Source organism: Copadichromis virginalis, linkage group LG18 (assembly GCF_057382275.1).
Source record: "Copadichromis virginalis isolate Kocher_CV1m ecotype Utaka linkage group LG18, C_Virginalis_male_GT1.1, whole genome shotgun sequence".
Taxonomy (NCBI): domain Eukaryota; kingdom Metazoa; phylum Chordata; class Actinopteri; order Cichliformes; family Cichlidae; genus Copadichromis; species Copadichromis virginalis.
The window spans coordinates 18039078-18063363 of record NC_140635.1 but is presented as its reverse complement, the minus strand read 5'-3'; the positions used below and the strand labels follow the sequence as shown (position 1 = coordinate 18063363).

The following is a 24286-nucleotide window of genomic DNA, read 5'->3' as shown; positions in this document are numbered from 1 at the left end:
CTGAGGCTCAGTATTGTTGTATCGCCCGATTCTCCTGAATTCAGCCGCAAAGCGTCGATACCGTTTTAAAACCTGCATCCGAGAGACGCGGTAGAAGAGACAACGATGTAGTCGTTTGCTCTTCTTTCTTATTATCCCGATTCATTGTTTGTGTGTGTGGTTTTTTTAATGTTTGTCATTATTTTTTGTTTTCATCGCCGCACCCATAGATAAATCAAACCATATTCATTTTCTTGCAGCTAGCTAACGTGTCCTAGGAACCGCGTACCGCTATTTTAATAACAGAAGCGTTGCGAAAAAGCGTCGCCGTTAGCTCAAAATTTCTAATAGGACTGAGCATTTTTCATATTTGTAGAGTTTTTGCTAATGCCCACTACCATATCGCATCTTCACCATACGTTAGCCTCGTGTGTAGTTCACCAGTTACCGCACGATAGACATCATGACAGGTGAGAAGATACGCACCATGAGAAAGGACCACAAGAAACCGAACAAAAATGACGAGATAATGGACACGTACGATGAGACCTCCAACGGGACTATCTCTAACGGCACCGGTAAGCATTTCAAGTCCAACAAGGCTTTCCAGAAGTCAATCAAAACCTCGGCACAACAACAGCAGCAGCTCAATGCCAACAACATCAACGGTAACTCATCAGTTGTCAGCGACAACAACAAGAACCCAATAATCCTGACCAGTGACGACTTGGAGTTCCCTGTGCATGAATGCGTGTTTAAGGGAGATGTGCGTAGGCTCTCCTCTCTCATCAGGACCCACAGCATCTCCCAGAAGGATGTGCATGGTAAGCTTTCTGCTGTCATGTTTCCATTTCCATTTACAGTGTTTGTGCTAGAGGCTGATATTTACTTGATGTGTTTATTTTTTTAATTCCAGGAAACACACCTCTTCACTTGGCTGTCATGTTGGGCCACAAAGGTAATGCTGAACCATAGAGTAGTAAAATGAAATAACCTCATTTTAAAATTGTTATTATTATTATTGCCTTGCACTGGATTAAACAAAATTACCAAGAGCACTCTGAAAAAGTAATCTTCCAGTATCTGCTTAAGCCCAGGAAATTTGACTAAATCTGCCGTGCTCTCCGTGGCCTAACATGGCTTTATTAAAAGAGTATTTTGAATCCTCATTAAAAGCCCCCTTTGAACGCAGCAGTTCCCTATTCCTGTGTTGGAATAGCCCACATACCCTTTGTGCGCATAACCGTGTCTTATCTGACCTCTGCAGAGCAGCGATAACATAATCTTGGTATGACACATTAGTTAGGCTCAGAGAAATCCACATATATCAGTAATTGCATACAAAGAAGCCAATTTATGGGCACAGAGACACAATTTCATTTATGTGTCAATTATAACACAAATTTGACTCAAAGCTCTTTGTAGTCTGTGTACCACGCAAAGTCCTCTAGTCCTGAAACCTTAATTTGATACAGATTAAACTGAACTATTAGAAAAGAATTTGTTTCTTGCCCTGGCGACCATGCAATTAGTGGACAACTCGCTCTACCACCTGAGCCACAGCTGCCCCGTACCTACTTCACTGTTTAACAAAGTGGCTGTCTGATGCCTAGTTTGGCATGCCATCAAATGAAGACAGAACAGCTGCCTCAACTTAATCCAGATGCAGACAGCTGTTTCACAGTCTGCCATTATTTCCTTGCTAGAGCCAAATCTGCCAAGTATAACTGTAGGAATGAGTAAAGTCAAGAGTCTTCATGCACTCCTGTCATTTGAGTAACTGAAGACCAAGTGTACTACTTTTAGTTTTTATGGCAACTCCGCCGACATGCAGGAAATGTTTAGCGTAAGCATGTGTCTGTCTCTAATGTGGCCAGCATTACCATCTGTTTGCTTCTCTCCTGCTCTCTCTGCGCCCATGCACTGTGTCTTTATAGAAATTACTCTAAATTGAAGCTGCTCTGATGTACACTTTGTTATTTCAGTTGTCAAACAGTGACACAAACACAGCCTGTTATGACTAATATCAACCACATGTCGCTTTCGAGCCATTTTTGAACCTGCTGCTCTCTGCTGTTAAAACCCTGACATTGTAATGGATGAGATTACATTCACATAAGTTAAAGGCAATGGTTGTGGTGTGATTTCAGCACCCACAGCTCTAAACATGTTGTCAGGCCAGCTCACCGATTAAAGCAAACTGTTTTGGGTTTTTTTGGGAGAGGATCCTTAAAGAGAAGCACTTTAGTCAGGAAGTCCACAGAGTGCTGCAGCAGTATACAGCATGAGAAACATTATTGTGGGTAAACCCGTTTTACCAACCCTTCAAATCATGGTCCTGTAAATGAGCGCAATTTGAGCATGTGCAGAACACTATATAGTGGCCTTTTGCAAATATTAAAATTGTTTCTAATAACAATGCATGTAGTGATAGTGCAGCAGTAACAGAACTGTAGAACTAATCACATTTGTCACTCATTGTTTGGTTGTTTTCTTCTCTTTTTCCTCCTTTTCAGAGTGCGCTCTCCTCCTGTTGGCCCATAATGCACCTGTAAAGATAAAAAATGCACAGGGATGGAGTCCTCTAGCAGAAGCCATCAGCTACGGCGACAGGCAAATGAGTAAGCCTAAAACTACTCTGAATAGCTGTAGACTGACTTGAGCTTTTCATATTTGGATCTGTTTGTTGCAATCTCAGTGTCACACCTGCAATCATACACACTCCCTGTTTTGACAGTTAGGCTGAGTTCTGCCTATCTGAGGGTTATATAGATATACAATGTGTTCTTTAGACAGTATTTGTGGGTTATTCAGTCATATCGGTAATTGGGAAGGTGTTCTGTATGAATGTTCATATTGTAGTGGTGTTACTGAACATCAGCTTGATAGCTGCAGTGTTTTGGTTGGATTTTCTTTCCCCACATGCTTTGCACTGGCATCAGGAATCAAATGAGTTACTCTGATTATAGATGAAATCTTAAGTTTCAGAGAACATGTCTACATTAAATGAGGGTTAGATCAGTGTTTCATTTTTTTTTTTGACAAATAAAACTTGTGTAATAAGGCTGAAGATGTAGAATTTCTAGCAAATTGTCTCCTCCAGTATTGTCGTAAGGTAATGAGATAAGTGTTAGTATTCAAAGGATCATTTGTTAGTCATGTAAGTGTTTAACCACAACAAGTGCTGTCTGGCCATCCCATCTAAAAAGCTATGGTGGGGATTTTCTCTGAGCACTCACCATCCAGATGGGCTGGAACGCTGCCTTAGCAATGGCTTAGTGTTAGCCCCAAGCTTAAAGCTTGCCACTGCCCTGCTTAACGATGCTACCGCTTTTAGGTTCGACATCTAGTGAAATAGGTCAAATGACATGTAAAAGGTCCCAGCTAATGCTTTGGAGATATATTCGCTCCTCTGTCCTTGTAGGTTTTGGGTTAAGTTAGTGCGATTTGTTCAAGCTAAAGTAACATATAAATTGTCTGCTAAAAGGGCTGAATAGTAAATAATTTATTTTAGTTTCTGTAGCTGTGCTGAGCTGCACATTTTTAGTTCTTGCTTTTGGCTCTATAGATGATACGAGTGAGCTATGAGCATCATTTTCTTACACAGCCTGCGACAAAGCGTTTGAGGCCTGGTAGTTTGAATAATGACCCTCAGCCTTGTTAGTATGCGTCTCGGCTCTCTGTGCTTGCTGTGGCAGGCTGTCTTGGGACTGGGACCGGGAGCTTTGCTTTTGAGAAGGTCACATCACTCACAAGGGTGAAGGGGTGGCAGAGGGGCAGAGAGGGGGCCGGGTGCATTTAAACCATGCATAGAAATTCATAATCCAGTGACAAAGGATATTTAGATTTAAATCTTTGGCTAAATTACAGCCGGTGCACAGCTGGTGTTAAAGAGAGACAGAGAGCAAGGAATAATAATGGGGTTTGCCAAATGTCAAGTGTCTATTTGTGTGTGTTATAGCTTGTCACAAAGCACTGCAGTCTTATCATTGGTCATCAGCTTTCACTTTTACACATGTGCCCATCGTGTCAGCAGCTCGCTATCTGGACGTGCGATTATGAACTACCCGAGTGCAGCAGCGTGTGCCTCGTCAGCACTTCTCTCCTCGGTCACGTCTATTTTCTGCCTAATATTTCCCCTGGCTGAAATAACCAAGGATACGTGTGAGATATGCTGAGATATAATTTTTTTTCTTCTTTTTTTTTTTGTGGTTCATTCTGGTATCATTGAGAGGACGCTGGTCAGTTTGTGAGAGGAAGTCGTGCACTTCACGAGCCAACGGGTTACATCAGCCGATCCAAACACGGCTGTGGTGTCTGCACAGTTATATAAATTATATAAAGCTGGGTGGGATTCAGTGTTTTTGTGTTATGTAATAATCTATGAAAATCACACAATTTTAACTGACACGTTGTGGCAATCAGTGTGTCGGGGTTTGGGTGACAGAGTTCAGTCCTGTGGACTGGTTGTGAAATATGCATATCCTGGCACTCATATCTCCCTCAGCGCGAAAGGTCATCTGAAAATGCTGGAAGAGAGGGTGACCACCATAAAATATTTGTGGCTTGTGCCAATACTCATGCTTTAGGGGTTTAAAAATGTATTAATAACATGCACTCAGCAGCTCCTGTTAAAATGCACAGTTGTGACTTTAGATCGGGGTCAAACATAAGGCCAGGTGGCCAGAATCGGCCTGGCAAAGACTCCAGTCTGGCCCACTGGCAGGCTGAAAATGTGAAGGAGGGCATACATTTTGGGGACCTTTAACTTTATTTTTATATGTTTTACAGTCTTGGTAAAGATAGCCTTATGACCATTCATGCAAACCAGAGGAATTAAGTAATAGCTGAACAATGAAATCATTTAGAAAAACTGAGACATGCTGTTAAAATTGCCACTGCTTTTTCTTATATTAAGATATTTCAGGGGTTTAATGTGTAGCTAAACATCTTTACGCTGACAGAAAGGACAGTTTCGCCTGCCCGGCCCACTTAAGATCACAGAGGCCTGTATGTGGCACACAATGTAAAAAATGAGTTTGAAAGTCATACCACATTTTTATAATACACATCCATTATGATCCATCCCTGTTGTCTCCCCCCAGTCACAGCAATACTGCGGAAACTAAAGCAGCAGTCGAGGGAGAGTGTGGAGGACAAGAGGCCAAAATTACTCAAAGCTCTCAGAGAGGTGAGACTCATTTAAACACTGTGATGACAAACTCAGGTTTTCCACTGACATCGTTAAACCTTTAGTCCCATAAAGTTTGAAAAACCTTCTCTGTATTGATTTGGTTAAATGTCTGCTGACTACCCGTGAGCATGCAATATCAAGTGATGATGCACGTATAATCTGAACTTTCTGTTATGTTGTGCGTTGACCTTTTGATGTGTTTGAATGCTTTGGTGCAGCTCGGTGACTTTTATCTGGAGCTGCACTGGGACTTTCAGAGCTGGGGTGAGTTTTAACTTTCACACAAATGTGAAATTTTCTGCAACATATTCTCACACACAGCTACAGCGTGTAATAGTTTGAGGCTGCTCTTGATTTTTAAATCCTTTGAAAATTTCCGGAGCTGTAACCTCACCCAAAACCCTCCATTAAGTGCGAACACAGCAGGAAGTCACTATTGAATAAATGCACGTCTCATCTGTTGTAGTGCCTTTATTGTCCCGGATGCTGCCATCCGATGCCTGTAAAATCTACAAGCAGGGCATCAATATCAGGTAAGATATAAATACTAGCTAAAGTCTGCCCCCATCTACACCACTGTGTGTTTAATGTAGCATGTTTCCTATTGAGGTCGAGAACTTCTTTTAGCTCTGAAAAGTAGGACGTAACTATCTTCACACACTCTTCCTCCTCTCTCTTGATTTAGACTTGACACCACTCTCATAGACTTCACCGATATGAAATGTCAGCGCGGCGATCTTAGCTTCATTTTCAACGGCGACGCCGCACCGTCCCAGTCCTTTGTGGTTCTGGACAATGAAGCAAAAGTGTACCAAAGAATACACCACGAGGTAACTGGGGGGGCATAAGGAGACCTCTGTTTCACATCATGTTATCAGAAAGATGTGAAAGAAATGAACAGCAAGAAGTTGACTCCGTGTTTTTGCCCCAAGGAGTCAGAGATGGAGACAGAAGAGGAGGTGGATATTCTGATGAGCAGCGACGTCTACTCTGCAACCCTTTCTACCAAGTCCATCACTTTCTCCCGTAGTCAGATCGGCTGGCTCTTCAGAGAGGATAAAACAGTAAGGCTTATTTCACAGTATGGTTAAAGCAAAAGCCAGAGGGGCCGATGGCGCGATATGGCAGCCTCGCTTCTGTCAGTCTGCCCCAGGGCAGCTGTGGCTACAACTGTAGCTTGCCTCCACCAGTGTATGAATGTGAGAGTGAATGAATAGTGGTATTGTAAAGCGCTTTGGGTGCCTTGAAAAGCGCTATATAAATCCAATCCATTAAAAGAAATGGGACAACATTAGGAGGAAGAAGGGGGGAAAAAACATATTAAAGGAACTTTGGGGTTTTTAAGCACCGGGACCTTTCCCATTTTACAAAAACAGTTGCCTCGAGGCGTTTTATAGTGTAAGGTTAAAAATCCTACAGTATTCTGGAGAAAACTGAGCAACCACATTACAACAGTGGGAAATAAACATACTTAGCCCTTAGGTTTTACCTCATGACCCCTTGAAGGCATCACAAGCCTCACTTTGATCCTCCATACAGCCTGTGCAGCACATCCCAAGTTTGAAATTTTGTTTTTACTGCTGTTGCATTGGAAGTATGGCACCATCTGTTTGTTTCCTGTACAGGAGAGAGTTGGAAACTTCCTGGCTGACTTCTATGCAGTGAACGGTCTGGTGCTGGAGTCAAGGAAACGGCGGGAGCACCTAAGTGAAGAAGACATCCTGAGGAACAAAGCCATCATGGAGAGCTTAAGTAAAGGAGGCAGCATCAGTGAGCAGAGTTTTGAGGTGAGAAGGAAAGAATTCAGGGCCGTGGCTTCATCCGCCAGCGGTGAATGGTGCTAACACTGACGGATGTTTTTCTGCCCTCCAGCCCGTGAGAAGGCAGTCCCTCACAGCTCCAGCACCCAATACAATTTCATGGGAGGAGTACATAACCGCGGAGCACGGAAAGTAAGCACCTTGTGTTTTCTACGATGTCATCAGTCCTCACTGTAATTAGGAATTTATTCAGGGCAGGTAGAAGAAAATATGTATAACTGCTGAGTGTGAAATAACATCTTTTTGTGTTCGTCTGTGCCTCTTCTCACCTTCAGGCCACCTCATCTTGGCAGAGAGCTTGTTTGTAAGGAAAGCAAGAAGAACTTCAAAGCTACTGTAGCCATGAGCCAGGATTTCCCTCTAGGCATTGAGTCGTAAGTACATCCCTTGCTCCTTAGATCTATTTGCGAAGCTTTCTGTGCAGATTGAGCCTGGGTGGATACACTTGGGATACTAGAAAAGGGTAGTGCAGAGATGAGATGAATCACATCAGATAATTGGGCCAGGTAGACAAAAGGGCTTCAACTGGTTGTGGGAGAGAGCCACTGATGAGAAGATTACAAAATTCAAACACTCCCCCACCTTCACCACCCTCACCAAAAATGTTCTTTTGCTCAGCTTGGCCACCATGGGAACCCGGCACGGTTTGTTTGAAGTTAAAATTTCTTATTCGCTTCTTTTCATGCCTTACTGTATGCACCTGTAACCTTGGAGCTGCAAGGCTTTCGTGTGTCGAGACTTGTTCTCAGAGTCGGGCCAAATGATGGGCCTGGCTGATAAGAGTTTTTCAGTTTTAAATCTTTTTTTTTTATATATATATATATATTTTAAACCTTGTTTTTTTCCAAGAGTTGATAATAAATTTTGGAAAAGATTTTTCCCCAAAAAATATTTTATCTGACTTGGTTAAGTCAGTGTAGGTTCTTCTTTTTAGTCTGTGAAACTTTCACGTCTCATTCAAGAGGCTTAATTAGCTCTAAAGCCACTGATGGGAGGCTCCCAGGTATTTAACAGGTGTTGGGGTTTGTCCTGAGGATTGCTGTCCCTCTACTAATCATGCAAGTGTTCAGATGAGCCAAGGTGTGAATCCTTGATAAACTGTTTTGTATGTGTCAGGAAATTCTTCAGGAACTCTTTGGAATCATCTTAATCCCAAAGATACTTTATTATCTTTGGGATGTAATGAACAAAACCATCCTTTCAGTGCATTGCATGTTTGTGCATCAGAAAGTTGGCTTTTAATTCCATCATCAATCAACTACATGTTTCATGTCTAAGAAGCACTGGTTTCAGTGTTATTGCTGCACGTTCCCAGCTCCCCCCCCTTCTGTTCTGGTTTTGTTTGCGGTCACAAGTAGTCTTTTGGCGACTGTGTACGAAAGAACTAATAAAAAAAGATCCAGCACTTTAAAAGATCATTTCACGTTGCCCTCATTTGGGATTCAGGCGGGATGTGGCTCGGGTTTAAATATTACGGGAACTTAGTAAAGGCAATAAATTGCTTTATCTTGTCTACTGAATGAACCTTAATGGAGACAGCAATAAAAACCTCTCTTTATCAGAGCTAATGTTTTTTTAATGTAATTTTTCCCCTTTGCATATTTTTCTTTGTAATGTTTAATATGCTATGTTTAGTATTTGATCGTTTTCGGTTTTAATGTCATAATGACCCAAAATAGACAGTGCTCTAGTTGTTGATGATAAATAATATAATTTGTACGATAAACCTTTTGCACTTCTTGCATCATTTCCAGCCTTGGTGCTGGTAGTTCCCCAGCCCGCTTACCTTTCACTCTAAACTGCATGTGTGTGTGATTTGTGTGATTGATGAAATAAAACACTGGACTATTTTCTTGTGAATCGGTTTGGGGGTTCACAGAAACTGATTTATTATCATCACGGGCAGCCATCAGTGTCACTCCAGTGTTTTAGGTTTAACTTTTACATGAAAGGCAGTTTTAGTCATGAAAGAGAAAAGACCTGGACGGCTAACTTGTAGCTACCGCCACACATGGAAGTGAGGTAAAGTTGATATGTGCATGAATGAATGAAGGGGTAAATAAAATGGGAGCGTTTACTACCTGTTAAATTGTGTTATATTATCGTGCGTTTGTCCTAAAAATGAGTTAGTATGCACAAATAACTTCCTGAGTCTGGAAGTCTAACATTCCTTAGACTTCAGCACAAAAAAGTACTTCACAGAAATTAAAGCCAGGCCGATGTAGAATTTTTAAGGCTGATAGTTTGTAATAAAAAAATCCGATATATAGGATGATATTTTTTTTATATTTCTTTCAGACATTAAACACAAAGCATTCTATTATTTTTATTTATTTATTTATTTTTTATTAGTCCTTACTAAGATAAAATGACAAGATAAGAAGATTATTGCGACAAGTCATGGATTTCTCGTCTTGCCAACAGGGAAGTTGCAGAAGGCCCTCTAGTGGAGAAACTATGAAACATCAACACTCATAGCATGCTTAAAGGTTATTTCTCCCGCCTTCCCTTTACTTTTTAAATGCCGATCACGGCATATCAGCAGATAGCCGGTATCAACTATCCTCTTGTTATTTATGTGTTATATGAAACTATATAATATATGGAAATTGTTAACCTGAAATATAAAGTCCATAAATATATAAGATCTTTAAATTTTTGTGTTCATTTTACAGGATTACCTTTCTTGTTCATACTGGCATCACTTTGTTGTTTTTAAATTTATTTAAGTGATCTAGTTTCAGCTCGGGTGTAATCAAAGGGTCATTTAGAGCCAATGCTGATGCTGGAATAGTTTCATTTAGACAAAGCAAGTGAATATTTCTTTTAAAGGGGAAATGTTCTTTCCTTAGAATGCCGCTTAGGAGCGCGACGCAAAGACTGCAACTTTGAAATGACGAAGAAATCTTGTATCAGCAGGCGAAGTTATTACAGCAAACCAGGCAAAATCTGCCTTTCATATGACATCGTGATCAAATGTGAATCTGTCTGTTATGAATAATAAATTCAGAGGATCACCACTTAGAATGACTTGAAAGTGTGTGTGTGTGTGTGTGTGTGTGTGTGTGTGTGTGTGTGTGTGTGTGTGTGTGTGTGCTGAAGGTCGAGTGGAGAAAGTGGCTGAACCTCTACCAAGATTTGCAATTCAGTCAAAATCTCAAATTGCATTGAATCCGTTTTAATTTTTTATTTATTTTTGTAAGAATTTGTGAGGTTCTGATTTACTCTCTTCTGCTTCCAGATTACTGAATGTGTTGGAGGTCATAGCTCCGTTCAAGCACTTCAACAAACTCAGAGAGTTTGTCCAGATGAAACTTCCGCCTGGTTTTCCTGTCAAACTCGGTATGTGAAGCGACCTGTCGTTGCATTCCTGTGAGTAGATGAGTTTCAGGAGCAGGATCACCAATAACCTTTTTTTGCGTGTGTTTCCTGCCTCACAGACATCCCCGTCTTCCCCACGATCACAGCGACCGTCACCTTTCAGGAATTCCGTTACGACGAATTCGAAGAGTCCATTTTCTTCATCCCCGCCGATTACAAAGAAGATCCCAGTCGTTTCCCAGACCTCTGATCTGTAAACGGGGATATGGCCAGCAAGTTTGGGAGTGCAGACAAAAAAAGGAATATTGTGTTGTTTTATTCTGTATTTATTAGCTGTGAAAAGGAAGGGGCGGGTGGGGGCCGGTCTTAGTGATCAGTTGCTCTGTTGGCTGATGGATCCAAAGCAAATCAATGCAAGCAGGTGTTAGAGCGCCACCTCACATGTAGATGCTTCGGGAGCCGTTTTTGTGAAATCGATGATAGCTTTCATTGTACTCGCTGTTCAACAGAGCAGTTAAACCCACTGCTCCATGCTGCTGTTCTCTACTCTGAAAGCTGTCAGACTTCATCGTCACTATTTAAATATTTCCCCTCATCTTCAAGGACAGAGAACTGACTTCCCATTCTTGAAAGTGCACTGACACCCTCGTCTGTAAATAATTCACGTCTGTACTTCACAACAAAAAGAATAGCAGATATAGCTATATCCTCAAACTGTGCTTAATATTCATTTATATATTATCTATAATATATAGAGAGAGAGATGGACTCAAATGAGTAACACTGTGTAGCAATACATTTCCGGTACTTAAGAATGTTTTTAACCAGCTGGGATAAGGTTTAGCATTAAAGAAGACCTCCATTGTTACAGTACGATATCCGAGCCTTTTCCCTGCGCAGGGACGCAGTCTCCTGCATCTTCAGGTTAGCTCATGTTACCTCTCGGCTGTCTCTCCATGTCTGTCGTGATCGTATGTGCTCAGTGTGTGAGTGAGTAACTGTACTGTACCAGGGGTTGTTGTGTGTACGTTTGTGAATGGGAGAACCCAGGTGAGATATCAGGTAAACTGTTCTTAGTTTAACACTGCACTGATAAGAAGTATATTTAAGGCATGCTCTGGCTGTGTTGGCCTCCTGGATCACATGCTTCTTTAAAGGTATATTCTCTGTTCTACTACCTGCAGGCTGGCTGGTACTTAAGGAGAAACTGGAAATTAGAACACTGACTCTTAGAAAATGTTTTAGTGCTTATAAATTCTCCTTGATTGTTGTCTGCATATGATTATCTTTTTATATATATATCTATATGTATACATATATAAATGCAAGTAGAGGGAACTAAGCTGTGAAGTTGATCGTTGCTGGATCTCTCAACTCTCCAGATAAGACTATCTGATCCATTGAGCTGTCTGGCTTCAGCTAATATGTACTGCAACCATACCTACTTCACTTCCCTTTAAATAAAGCACCAGCATCATCTTTCAACTGACTGCGTGTTTGTAATAAAAATTTTATGAGGCTTCCAGAGGGGTGGACAAATATTTTGATATATTGGGGATTCTTATCGCTTCAGTGGGTATTTTAGGTCAAATCTGGCGATGCTTCAAGACAATATTGTAGTCTGTTTATTAAAGAGGTGAGGCTAAGAAGGGAGAGCTGGTTTTATCCCAAGATACTAAAGATTATAAAATTTCCCCTGATTTATCGTCAGTGTGTGAAGATGCAATAAACTAGCAGAGCACTGTCCGTTTGGCTTCAGTGTTTAGTGCAGACATTGGAAAATAAAACTCGTCATTTTATCTGAAAAATATTTAATTTCTCAGAGCCTGGGCTTCTTTTCACTTTAATATGAAAGATTTAATATATTCAACATCCTAAATGTCTAGAAACCTATGCCAGATTAGTCCAAGTTAGGGTTTTAGACACAAGTCCCAGAGACCAGAATTAGCCCAGCAAAGACTCCATTCTGGCCGAGCTTAAGAAAATGTGAAGGTATGCTTAGATTTTCAACTTTTACCTGTCTTATCATCGGTTTTACCGCTTTTCCTGTTGATCAAGCCACGACACCGAAGTACACAAGCATTTTCTGTGAATTCATGAAAACCATATGTTCTAAATTTATAATTACACAACTTTATTTAAATGGTCCTGCCCACTTCACATCAAAGTGGGCTATATGTGGCCCACATGTAAAATGATCTAACTGAACTGGAAAATTTATGTTTAGAAATCCTCCATCAGCATTAGTTTTATGCCAATAAAGACTTTATGTAGTATTGCTGCACTGGACCTACGTGATGCCAAAGGTTAGCATTACTAATTTAGGCGCATCTGCCTTTGACTAGTTTGAAGGCAAAATTGTCTCTGTGATCAAACAGCTGAACCATGTCTGTGATTTAAGTGTTTTTAAACCAGATGTGAGGATTTTCATATCTGTATCATTAGCCCCCCCAACCTGAGGTGGAAGTTATAAATTTTCACAGTCTTAGCTCTTTAAATAAGCTTTAATATATAAAAGAAATCCTTGATAAAACAATCAGTACTCTCAGATAACAAGAAGCTAAGCTAAGAAGCTTGCATTTTTGGTGAAGACAAGAGACCCGTGCATCACACCACCCCACACAACAGAAATGAAAAAGGTTCATATGTAAAGACAAATAAAAAAAGAAATCTGGTAACACAAGCTAAAGAAACGCAAAGCAAGCCTACTTCCAGTTGTAATCTATTACATCTGTAGCAGCAAAGAGCAGAAAGACCACTTACAGTAAATGTGACAAACCGAGAAAAATGTCAGGGCAGACGATTTTTAGCATCAAACATTTGCAAAAGGGCACGCTTCCCTCCTGTGACAGAAACTGATACATTTCAAACAATTCACATTTTCAGATTCAGCCCAGTAGGAAGGGGGGAAAGATGTAGCTTTTTCACAACCAACATGGAGGGAGAATGTGGGAAAGGACGGGACGGACGAGTCAGTCACTGACGTCCATGTCCTCTTCGTGGCGATCATCGGCACCGTTAACTTTGGCCTGCTTCGCGGAACGTGCTGTGCCATTACCTTCTACCGACCGAGGAGACAAAGCAGAATCGTCCGAGTCCTTCCTGTCGCCTCGCTCCTTCTCGCTGTCGTATCCTTGCTCTTCCTCATCGTAGTCTCTGGTGATCTGGGAAAAGAAGCCGATGCATGAGACACCTCGAAAAAAAAAAGTAAAAAAGTACAAACTCCCTCCGACTGGCTAACATTAGAAGAGTGATGCTCACAGGGTCCAAAACCACAACACACCAACCTTAACATCTTTCTCTGCATCTGATTTCCGGTCACGTTCCCTTTCTTTGTCTTTACTCTTCTTTTTCTTGCTGCTGGAGCGCTCCCGTTCTTCACGGCCGCGCTCTTTATCGCTCCTACGGTCCCGGTCCCTTTCCTTCTCCCTCTTCTTCTCTTTTTTGTGTCTGAACAGGATGGAAAATGAAAAGTCCAGAATAAGATTAGTAATGGATATATGTTTACTTCTCCTTTAAAAAAAAAAAAAAATCATTCAGGAGAAACTTAAAATACACATTCAGTGCAGCCAGAAGGTATTAAACACATCAGACAACCTTCGAGGAGATGGAGACGGGGAATTTTTCCTTTTAGGAGACTTCTTAGGAGAACGGCTGGCGCTGCGACTTTTCCTGCGTCTCCTGCAAACAGAACAAAATAATTTAAGTTTTGCACATATGCAGGATATTAGAAGCAGCTGAAATAAATACATTTGACTGAAAACCAAAAATCTAGTATTTCATTAATAACTGTCATATGCATTAAATCTTATTTCCTGTTAAAGCATTAGCAGCTTTATCGTGATTAGGGAAGTACTATACTTAAAAACGTACGTTTAACTATTCTGTTCCTGTTGATTTTGTACTTTGGTAAATCTGACCATAGAACAGTCATTAAATTCTCTTAATATTAAAAGGTCTTTACCAGAATAGAATTCAAGCACTTGTCAGCTGAAGACCTTGGCTGTACTCACCGGCTCACACTGCGTGACCTCCTCGCTGTGCTGTAGCTTTTGGGTGGTGTTTTGGATTTCCTTCTCCCTGCATCTTCTTTCTTTCGCTCTCTGTAGATAAAAAGAAAACATGCATATAGATTTAGATCTCAGGTTTCCCAGCTGCAGACCTCAGAGTACAGGTTCGAGGACAGGTTTTTACACAGTTAGCACACCTGGATCTGCTGGGAGATCTCCTCCCTCTGTCTCTAGAGTGGGTGTGTCTCTTGCGCGGGCTTTTGGAGCGTCTTCTGCTTCTCGATCTGGATCTGCGCCTCGACCTGCTTCTGGTTCGCCTGAAACCATTCATTCACAACATTTAACTTTGCTGTTCATGTGAAAACAAACAATACAAAGTTTCCTCATCTCAGCTCTGCAGATGATAAGTTTTAGTAAATCACCTGTGTCTTGAATGCGATCGGGACCTCCTCCTTCTGGATCTGGACCTGGACCGAGAGCGCTTCTTCTTTGTCTCCTTATCTGCACGTCAGGAAAATGAAATACAGGTCAAGTTCCAGTACTCTGTGTTTTATCCTTTAAGACCTACCATAGAACCAAGTCCGCCAGAGTTATCTTTATATTTTTACATGCTGTAGTGCCATTTTTGAGAGCATTTCAAGTTGCTATACATCAATACAACCGTTATAGCCCAAATTTTAATGAGATGTAAGCATTAAGTCTATAATAACTACATAAATTGCAAAAAAGTGCAATAAACTACAAAAAATTGAAAATTGTTTTTGTTTGTTTTTTTGAGTGTCTTCATAGTTTTATTTTTGAGATACACCAATTTTTATATACTGCTGGAAAAACAAAAATAAATATTATAATGCAAATTTGCAAAGAAAACAGCACGTGCATCAAAATAAACCATTTCCAGCAGTGCAATTTGAGTTCTAAGCATCCCAGAAACTATTCAGAAAAGCATGAAGTCAAACATGACTTTTAAAAACACCAGTATAGGCATATAAGGCCCCGAAGGTAAAAAACAAAAAAGAGGAAATGGTAAAAAAAAAAAAAAAAAAAAAAAAAAAAAGATGCCACTTCCGGTTTCAGCCAGGTAATGGCGGACATACGATAGTTCGCGCTGACGTCTATTCCAACGTAGGAAGTGTTATGAACAGCTGATCGAATTGGCAAAGCGTGTTTCTGGAATATTATGTTTTTGTTGCTGCAAGTGCTTTTTATGCTGTTTTTTGCAAAACTATATGTGGAAGGAAACCGTAATCTAGGATGAGCTGATAGCATAAGAAGTACGTACAACTCCTCCGGTTTCATGTGCAAAAAAAATTATTGCTAGCTTACGTGGTTCCGGTTCTACAGGGATTTAAGAATAGTTACGCAAAACGGAGCGTGCCTGCTCCGTCCGGTTTTAAAGGGTTAACAAACGTTTTTTCTTAACACTGAAAACAAAAGCAAAAACAAACTATTTGCAAACATGAAAACCTGCCAAGGAAATCATCTGAGGAAGTAAGCTGACCTAATAAGTGTTTGTAATGACAGCAGTGCAGACAATCCAGACACTGTTTTATACCGCAAAGCCAACATCCTAGCAACAAGATCTTCTGAACTTTAATGTACTCACGTCCGGGTTCGATAGCAGCAGAAATGAGCGACTGGGCCTCTCTGACTCTCTTCATTGCCTCTTCGATTTCTTTATTAGCTGCGTCAGCCTTCAGCCCAGCATTCAGGTTTATTCCAGCCGCCAGGGGATTCAGTCTAAACAAATAAATATTAATTAGTTGACTCATTACTACCAAACAACTGCTTCTTTCCTGTGCCTCAGTTGTTCTACAGTGCCTGGGAAAAATAACCAAAAAAAAAAAAAAAACCCCTAATGCACAGCATTCAAAGAAGAATCTTTAAAGAGACTTACTTTGGATCCGTCATCAATTTCAACAGCTGATCAGCAGCCTGTGTGGAAACGGGAGGATAAAGACTGTCAGTTCAAAACATTCAACATCAACTTCGTTCACTGCCATTTCAGAAAACCTCTCACCTGGGGATTCATACCAGCTCCGGGGAATCCAAACGCTGCCATTGCGTCTATATTGGGTGCACCAAAGGGGTTCGCAAGCTGGAATAAACAAATTTATGTCAGGCCAAGAATATCCAGATACGAACACCTAACAAGTGTTTATGTAATTATATTGGTGCTATCTGATACACTGGGCTAAAAATCACTGTTTATGTGCAGGAGACTAATTTCTCTCATTAGTAAATGGCCAGCGAGGCATGTAAAGATGTGATGTAAGCAGACACGCTGTACATTAACCGATGCTGATATACGCTTTCGACTTGAAATGACAGAAACATGGCAGAGCCGAAGGAGTAACTGATGGATATGCGAGTGGATGAAGGAAAACCATAGACAGGATACTACTTGGTCACAACTTGGCAAGAGACCTGTAACTCGGCAACATGACTGACTGCTTCAAACCATTTATACTAAAAGGATGTGAATGAGCACAATACAATTTTACATTACCACAATCCTACAAATAACCAAAAAAACAGAAATACAACACAGGGAGAAAAAACAGATTTAAAGAACTATACAAACTACCAGATGGACTTTGAAATGATCCAACTTTAAAACAAAAATAAACAAAAGCCAGTTTATCTGTGAGTCGTATTTTTATGTTATCTTACACTCTGCTTCTGTATGTCTTTAAATGCATAATTACTTTTTCAAAAAAAGGCTTCAAGTTGCATTTTGTCATGTCAGAGCAAAAATGTTAAGACTTTTGGTTATGTCACCATGTAACATCCAACACAGTTAAACAGTGAGGTCTTACAGGTGGATTGGGGATGGGATTAGGCATCGGAAGAAGGCCTCCCCCTGGCAGAATTCCTGCAACAGCATTTGCTGGCGCCAGCAGTGACAAAGCTTTAGCCTCATCTGGAATAGATCCTACAGGGATAAAGAAAAAGGCATTAGGAGAGAAGAAAGGTTTCTCACACTCACTCACACACACACACACTACAGAGAAGACATTTTGGAGAAGAAAAAAAAAAAGAAAAGTGTTCACATTTCTTCACATGTTTACCTCATACATCAGAGAAGAGTTCCCTTAATTCAACATAATCATTGCAGTGACTTAACTATTGCTGGAATAAATCACACTACTCCAATGAACACTGCCAAGAATAGATCACCTGAATGTGTTTTTTAAGTCATGAACCAAACGTTAGCAAGCACAGCTGCTTCTCCAGTTCGGTGTGCCCTCAATTTTCATTTTTGACGTTTACTGAAACAAGCGATTCACGTTGGCGGCTTCGCTACTAAAAGCACACAGAGAAAAATTGAGATACACACACAACAGAGAGAATTTTAGGGATTCGGCAAGAACACTATGCAAACCATCAGCGTCTACTCACCACAAACACATTTCAGAGAATTAAGTAGTTTATATGCTAAATGGCAATAACAAAATTCAGGCTAGATGCTGCCTGCATCATTATCTCAGTATCCTTACCTGTCACTGCATCAATTAACCAAACCTGGACAGAGGATGGTGGGCTGTTTATTTTAAAATGCAAAATACCTCCAATTTTATCTTTTAAATAGCTCATCATCATCATCATCTCACACTTAATCCATTCACAAAGAGACATCACCTAAATACAGACACACAACACTTAAACACAAGAGCACACTGGAGAGAGAAAATGCTGCAGGAGACAAAACGGTTGGATGGTATTTTCAGCAGGGCCTGGTATACAGGACTGGCTGAGCCAGGAAAAAGAACTGTAAAACACAACAACAAAAGAAAACCACTGTTAAAGAGGATACTGGACCAACACTACGTCATGTCGGTCGCCTATCTCAGAGGATTTATACCAGAGAGTTTTAGTTCCATGTATTTATTAAATCACTGACTAGTTTTCCCCTTGTCAAGTCTGAAATTACATCGTGAGGTTAAAAAAAATGTTTTAAATCTACTCTGTGCAGAGTAGGCTACTTTGGCATTAGTGTGTTTCTGTATTAACTAAAAAATAACCCAGACCCCTGACATATACAATTATTGCACCAGAGCCAAATAACTGGTGTCACTCCCAAGTTGATGTTTTTTAAAGCCATTTTAAAAAAGGATGAGGCTGGAAATATTGTTACTGTCCACAAATCTAGTGAATACCATCTCATGCCTGATTTAGACTTCTGTGGGGCTACAACACAACCTACACAAGTGGTTGCGTTACCAGCATTTATGCTAGTGCTGTAGCATTATGTGTAAATTACTGTGTAATCATGTCCCCGTGTTTTACATGCAGTCCCAGCTGATATAAAAGTGTAAAATTCGGGGATCTTTTCCCCCTCCTGGGTCTCTGTTCTTTGTTTAGGTCATTATTAAATCACATGCAAACATATTTTCCCTCCAACTTCTGAAATGCACAGGAGGAATCGGCGGTGCTGAACAGACCAACTGCCGTACTTGCGGCTGTATTTCATTATGTTATCATAACATCATGTGATAGCATAGATTTCCGACACAGATTTCCAGCTGATCAGGTGTAAAACTTTCAGAAATATATTGTCTGACTTCTATAGAAGGCGAAGTGGTTTCTTTAAAAACATACAGTAAACGTAAAGTACTGTGGTGTTATTCAAACAACTGTCCATCTGCTGGGGACTACTTCCAGCTGTTGTTTAAAATCTGTTTGCGTATGCTAGTGAGCTTTTAAAAGAGCATGATGGTGCCTGAGGCACCGACTCTAAATAAACTGCATCAGCTGCAATTACCCTAATGAACAAACAAGCATTTACTAGTCTGTGGACTTGAATGGCCTCTGTGTTTTCATGGGATTTGTTGACATTAAAAAGTGATGAATACAGGCAGCCTTATCTGCAAAGGAACCGTTTCTTAACCATAAAACACTTGACCAAGCAGCCCTCAAAAGTGTCGTTAAATAGTGCAGAATTTGCACAGTTTCAGGTTATGCCCTAGAAATCTGAACTTTATTCTCAAAACCACCTGGGAAAGACAATTTAGACAGAAGGAAAGAAAAAGATAAGGCAGAGAAAGAAAAAAAAGGAGACAAAATGAGAAGAGAGAGAGAGTGGTGGGGCTTGTATGCTTGCTGGCCTTTGCAAATGTCTACAATTCCCTGTTGGCAGGCAGAGGACCACTTTCAGCCATCAACGAGGGGGCTGCTTTTGCCTTCTTCACTACAAAAATTACACACACACACATACACACACACACACATACACACACAAATAACAGAGAGAAGTTTAACAGGGGGTAGTCCAATATATGGTGAGAATAAAAATGCATTTGGTTAAGCATTTCAAGTACATCACTTCTGAACTTTGACGTGCCTGTGGTGCCCACAGATGTCCGTGTCCTGGTGTGTAAAGCAGAGTTTGGTACACTGAACTTTCTGAGCGCAGAGCACATTACTGTTTTAGTCAGAGACAAACACCTCACTATATCCCGAACAACTTAACTCCAGGAAACAAAGATCTGTTTAAGGGCTGTTGTGCTAAAACAGATGTGCAATGCGCTAAAACAGTTCACCACAAATCTGACAGCAGAAGTCTGCTTTAAACACACGAGCCATGGGAGGAGAATGGCAATACCACTTTCATTCAAAATTATCTTACAAAGCTCATATAAGCATGCCAGGGTGAATTCACAGGAGACGGGAAAAACCAACAACAACCTTTTTACAGTCTTGCACCATCACAATTCATTCAACAATGAGCTTTTATACAAACCTTCAGCAAACGGGACCACTATCAGCGCTCTGTCCACAAACACCGTGTTAGTCAGATGCTGAGACACACCAACAGACTCTGGCTCCTGGAACTTCACAAAGCACACCCGGGATGTCACCGGCATCGGCGAATCACTATAGAAGTGGTAAAGAAGAATGACGTGAATAAACTGCAATAAAAAACATTTTTACAAAATCTAAACATTGCTTTCTTCAGCCTCTTTTGACATCCCGATGTAACACTGAAAATGCAAGGAGCAGCAATAGCAAAGGTAGAGGAGTATAAATGCCTGGTATCAACCGTCCAAATCAACGGTTCACAAGTGAGGTGGAGAAAAGATTGGAGCAGGGTGGAGTGGATCGAGACAAATGTCAGGGTGATTTGTGACAGAAGGATGGTGGCGAGTGTGAAAGAAAGAGTACATAAAACTGTAGCGAGACCTGCTATGATGTATGGTTTAAATACAGTGGCACTGACAAATAGACAGGAGGCTGACGCTAAGATGTTAAGACTTTGACTTTGAGTGAGCAGGATGGACAAAATCAGAAATGAGTACATCAGAGGGACAGCACATGGAAAAAAGGATTAGATGATTTGGACACATCCAGAGGAGGGACAGTGGATATATTAGACAAAGGATGTTGAATATGGGGTTAACAGGCAGGAAGAAAATTGGGAAACCAGAGAGGGAGTTCATGGATGTAGTGAAGGAGGACATGCAGAGGATTGGTGTGACAGAGGAGGATGCTAGGGATAGGGTGAGATTGAGGCAGATGGTCAGCTGTGGATCCCTAAAGGGAGCAGCTGGAGAAAAATGTTCTGACAACCTGATGTGGTCCAGTGGCACCCACATGCTGTGTTAGTCACTTAAGTGTGGATTTGACACACAACAAATATATGCAGACAGAGTTTAAAGCAGATTTATAACATACACTTTAAACAGAAATAAATACAAGTACCCAGGCCCTGACTGTATACTTTAGAAGAAAATTTACTGTGGACTGTTGGAAAGACTCAATTATAATAAAAACGACTGGGGAAAGGAGGGGTAGAGTTATCCTAACCCTAACAAAACATCGGAGAGACCGTTAAAGTTAATACAACTAATTTTTCCCTTCCTCACAAGCTCGACTTGGGCGTGTTTATATTAATTATTAATCACTTTTGCTGCATTTCCTCTCATTGATAAAAAGAGACTTTACATACTTTGAAAAACAAGACACTACGGTAACATTAAGACCCAAATAAACACCGAGGGGGACATATTAAGCCTAAATACACGTTTTTATCCCTGTTTAGGAAATAAGCAGACTATCAAAGACATAAATAGGATTAACGCGTGGTTCATGAGGCCAGACAAAGACATTATAAAAGACTGCGGGCCAGGTCACTGGTTAGCATGGACCTACGCGTGCATGCTAACCAGTCTACCGAGTCTACTAGGAAACACGACCAAACAGCCTGTGACTACATTATTAAAGCCGCTAATAAGCCCACAGACAATTATTTAACTTACTCTGGCGGAAATAACTTCAGCTCTTCGATGGTTCCCAGAAAACCGAACAGTGTCCTCATCTGCTCCGACGTTGTGCTCGGCGACACGTTCGTCACCTGCACCACCTTCGTTGTGTAGCTCATTTTCCCGACTTAAAACCTTTGTAACACAACCGCCAACTGCTAGTATTAAACCACACTACCGTCTATCCGCTGGTTACAAAACCAATTTTGGGTTTGTTTGGTAATTTTTTTCTGGGTATGCGCTAACTAGCGACTACAGCAAACTGTAGCGTTTCGCCGCCATCTTGGGTAATTATGGATTGAAATGCGCATGCGTGTAGCGAAACTGGCGGTTTTAAAGTAAATTATTAAAACAGCACATCATCAAGTCTGGAGGCTACTTTACCTTCATGGAATAAATCGACCGTCCTTTAAAGAAGCGTACTACAAGGTTTGTACTATGTAGAAATACTTTTGACCTGCAATTAATTACCAGCAGAGGGCGCCCTTTATTTTCATTTTTACATACAAGACGTGGCCAAAGCGCCTCATTCAGTATTGATGAGAAGTTTTGGGGAAACTACTTAAGCATAGCTTTTCAACCAACCAACATGAATTAATCCAGTCTGGTCAACTAAAGCTATTTAGAAAAAGCCATCCCTTTATGACATTTCTAAAAGGATTTATTGCGTTTAACTGGGAATATGATTGCCATTCAATGTGGAATAAAGTTGAATAATAATATCTATCAATCTATCTTGCCTTCATCTGCCTTCACACGCATAATTCATCCCAAAGGTGTTCTGTTCTGGTTGAGGCCAGGTGCAGGCCAGTCAAGTTCCTCACACCAAACTTCCTCATCCATGTCTTTATGGATCTAGCTTTGAGCACTGGTGCACACTCATGTTGGAAGAGGAAGGGGCCATCCCCAAACCGTTCCCACAAAGTTGGGAGCATGTAATACTTCATTGTATGATGAAGATTGACCAAATCTCCAGAAAAACAACCCTAGACCCTAATGCCCCCTCCACCTAATTTTAGTTTTTGCACAGTGCATTTAGACAAGTACAGTTCTCCTTGCAGCCTCCAAACCCATACTCGGCCATCAGATTGCTAGATGGAGAAGCGTGATTCGTCACGACAGAGAACATGTCTCCATCTGATCTAGAATCCAGTGGCAGCGTGCTTTACACCTGTTACAGGCGTGGCCCTTTAAGGATGAGCCTGATGGGAAATGTGTGCGGGGCGGAGAGCAAAAAAAGAAGGAAAAAGGAAGAGTAACGGTTAACTACAGAAGAGACGAAGAGAAAGTAAATAAAAGGAATATAATAACTCCCTCGACAGCCAGAGTTGTATCGGCGATGCCCGCTGTGAGTAAACTGTTTCAGCCCACTGTACGCGGTGTTCGTACCTTGGAGGAGAAATAAAGGTTCGGTAAAGCAGTTTCCTACGTCTCCCTCGATCTTCTTGCTAGCGGAGTTGACCTGTATAGTAAGCTGTTGCCGGTGTTGTGCCAAAAAGTGATTGTCTGCCAAAAACTGATTTCCGGTATTTGCCAAAAAGCGATTGCTCATATTTAAAGTGGTATAAGTAACTTGTTGGGCTATAATATGTTAAACATATGTCAAATGCATCCCTTATGGATGACATAAAGTCATCTTGAGCCACAAACAACATTCGTGTAGCAAGATACAAGCCGCAATCAGTTTTTGGCAGCGACTTTTATATAACCTTTATTTATGCAGTAAAAAAAAATCTCATTAACATTAAAAATGTATTTTGTAAGAGTAAGTTGCCCAACAGGACAGCAGAAATGGCAGCAAATATTACAATAGTTCTGTAAAAATATTTTAAGTGGGGATAAAGGACCGGATTGGTTATAATGTAAGTACAAGTTGTAAAGATACTTAAAAAACAGATAATTTTTTAATTCTTTATTTAACCCCTTTGTATCCCCTGTTCACCGAAGTCTATTTACGAACATACGTAAAGATATTACACATAAAAAATACACAGAAACACTGGAAATCAGTTTTTGGCAGACAATCACTTTTTGGCACAACACCGGCCAAAGTTTCAAAAGGGTCCAGTTTGCAAGAAATCACAGAGCCTGTCTTCCTCTTCAGGTTATCCAGTCTGCTGGTGTCTCCAGCTCAGATGCTGCTTCCCCCTGCAGAACACAGCAAAGTACAATGTGCTCACTACAACTGAGTGATAGAAAACCTTGAGCACACATTGAAGGATTTCAGTTTCATGGGAAAAAGAGGCTGCTCATCCACTTTTTTTTCACAGCCTCTGTGTCAGTCTTCAAATTCATCCTCTTGTCGTCAGGTACTCATCCACCACATCAACATCTTGACCCGTGTTTGTCGTGGGACATGTCTCTTTGTTCTGAAGTCAAACACCATCGCTCTGTTCCATTTCACATTTAGAAATGGTAAATGGCCTGCATTTGTATAGCACTTTTCTAGTCCCTAAGGACCCCAAAGCGCTTCACACTACATTCAGTCATTCACACACACACACTGGTGATGGCAAGCTACATTGTAGCCACAGCTGCCCTGGGGCACACTGACAGAGGCAAGGCTGCCGGACACTGGCGCCACCGGGCCCTTTGACCACCAGTAGGCAAACATGGGGTTACGGTATTATCTTGCCCAAGGATATTTGGCATGCAGCCAGGAGACAGCCTGGGATCGAACCACCAACCTTCTGATTAGTG

General features: G+C 40.9%; 2 protein-coding genes across 3 annotated transcripts; one reads left to right on the top strand and one right to left on the bottom strand.

Moving 5' to 3' along the window:
* The first annotated feature begins 433 nt into the window (after positions 1-433).
* Positions 434-11799, top strand: LOC146687633 (ankyrin repeat domain-containing protein 13C-like). Its single transcript, XM_085439275.1, has 13 exons — positions 434-803; positions 896-937; positions 2496-2600; positions 5085-5170; positions 5392-5437; positions 5640-5706; positions 5859-6003; positions 6106-6237; positions 6799-6960; positions 7046-7125; positions 7269-7367; positions 10235-10335; positions 10434-11799. Exons 1-13 carry the CDS (start codon positions 443-445, stop codon positions 10562-10564), a joined length of 1557 nt encoding a protein of 518 aa, XP_085295401.1. The 5' UTR covers positions 434-442; the 3' UTR covers positions 10565-11799.
* Positions 11800-12799: 1000 nt separating this feature from the next.
* LOC146687632 (uncharacterized) lies at positions 12800-23039 on the bottom strand. Of its 2 annotated transcripts, none has more exons than XM_085439277.1 (12): positions 22976-23039; positions 20068-20201; positions 17144-17259; positions 16345-16422; positions 16222-16259; positions 15931-16064; positions 14747-14825; positions 14522-14641; positions 14328-14417; positions 13912-13995; positions 13602-13764; positions 12800-13478 (listed from the first exon to the last, which is right to left on the bottom strand). In XM_085439277.1, exons 2-12 carry the CDS (start codon positions 20189-20191, stop codon positions 13287-13289), a joined length of 1218 nt encoding a protein of 405 aa, XP_085295403.1. In that variant the 5' UTR covers positions 20192-20201; positions 22976-23039; the 3' UTR covers positions 12800-13286. The 2 variants fall into 2 exon arrangements, with proteins under 2 accessions (XP_085295403.1, XP_085295402.1); XM_085439276.1 differs by lacking the exon at positions 22976-23039 and adding an exon at positions 21584-21896.
* Positions 23040-24286: the final 1247 nt, after the last annotated feature.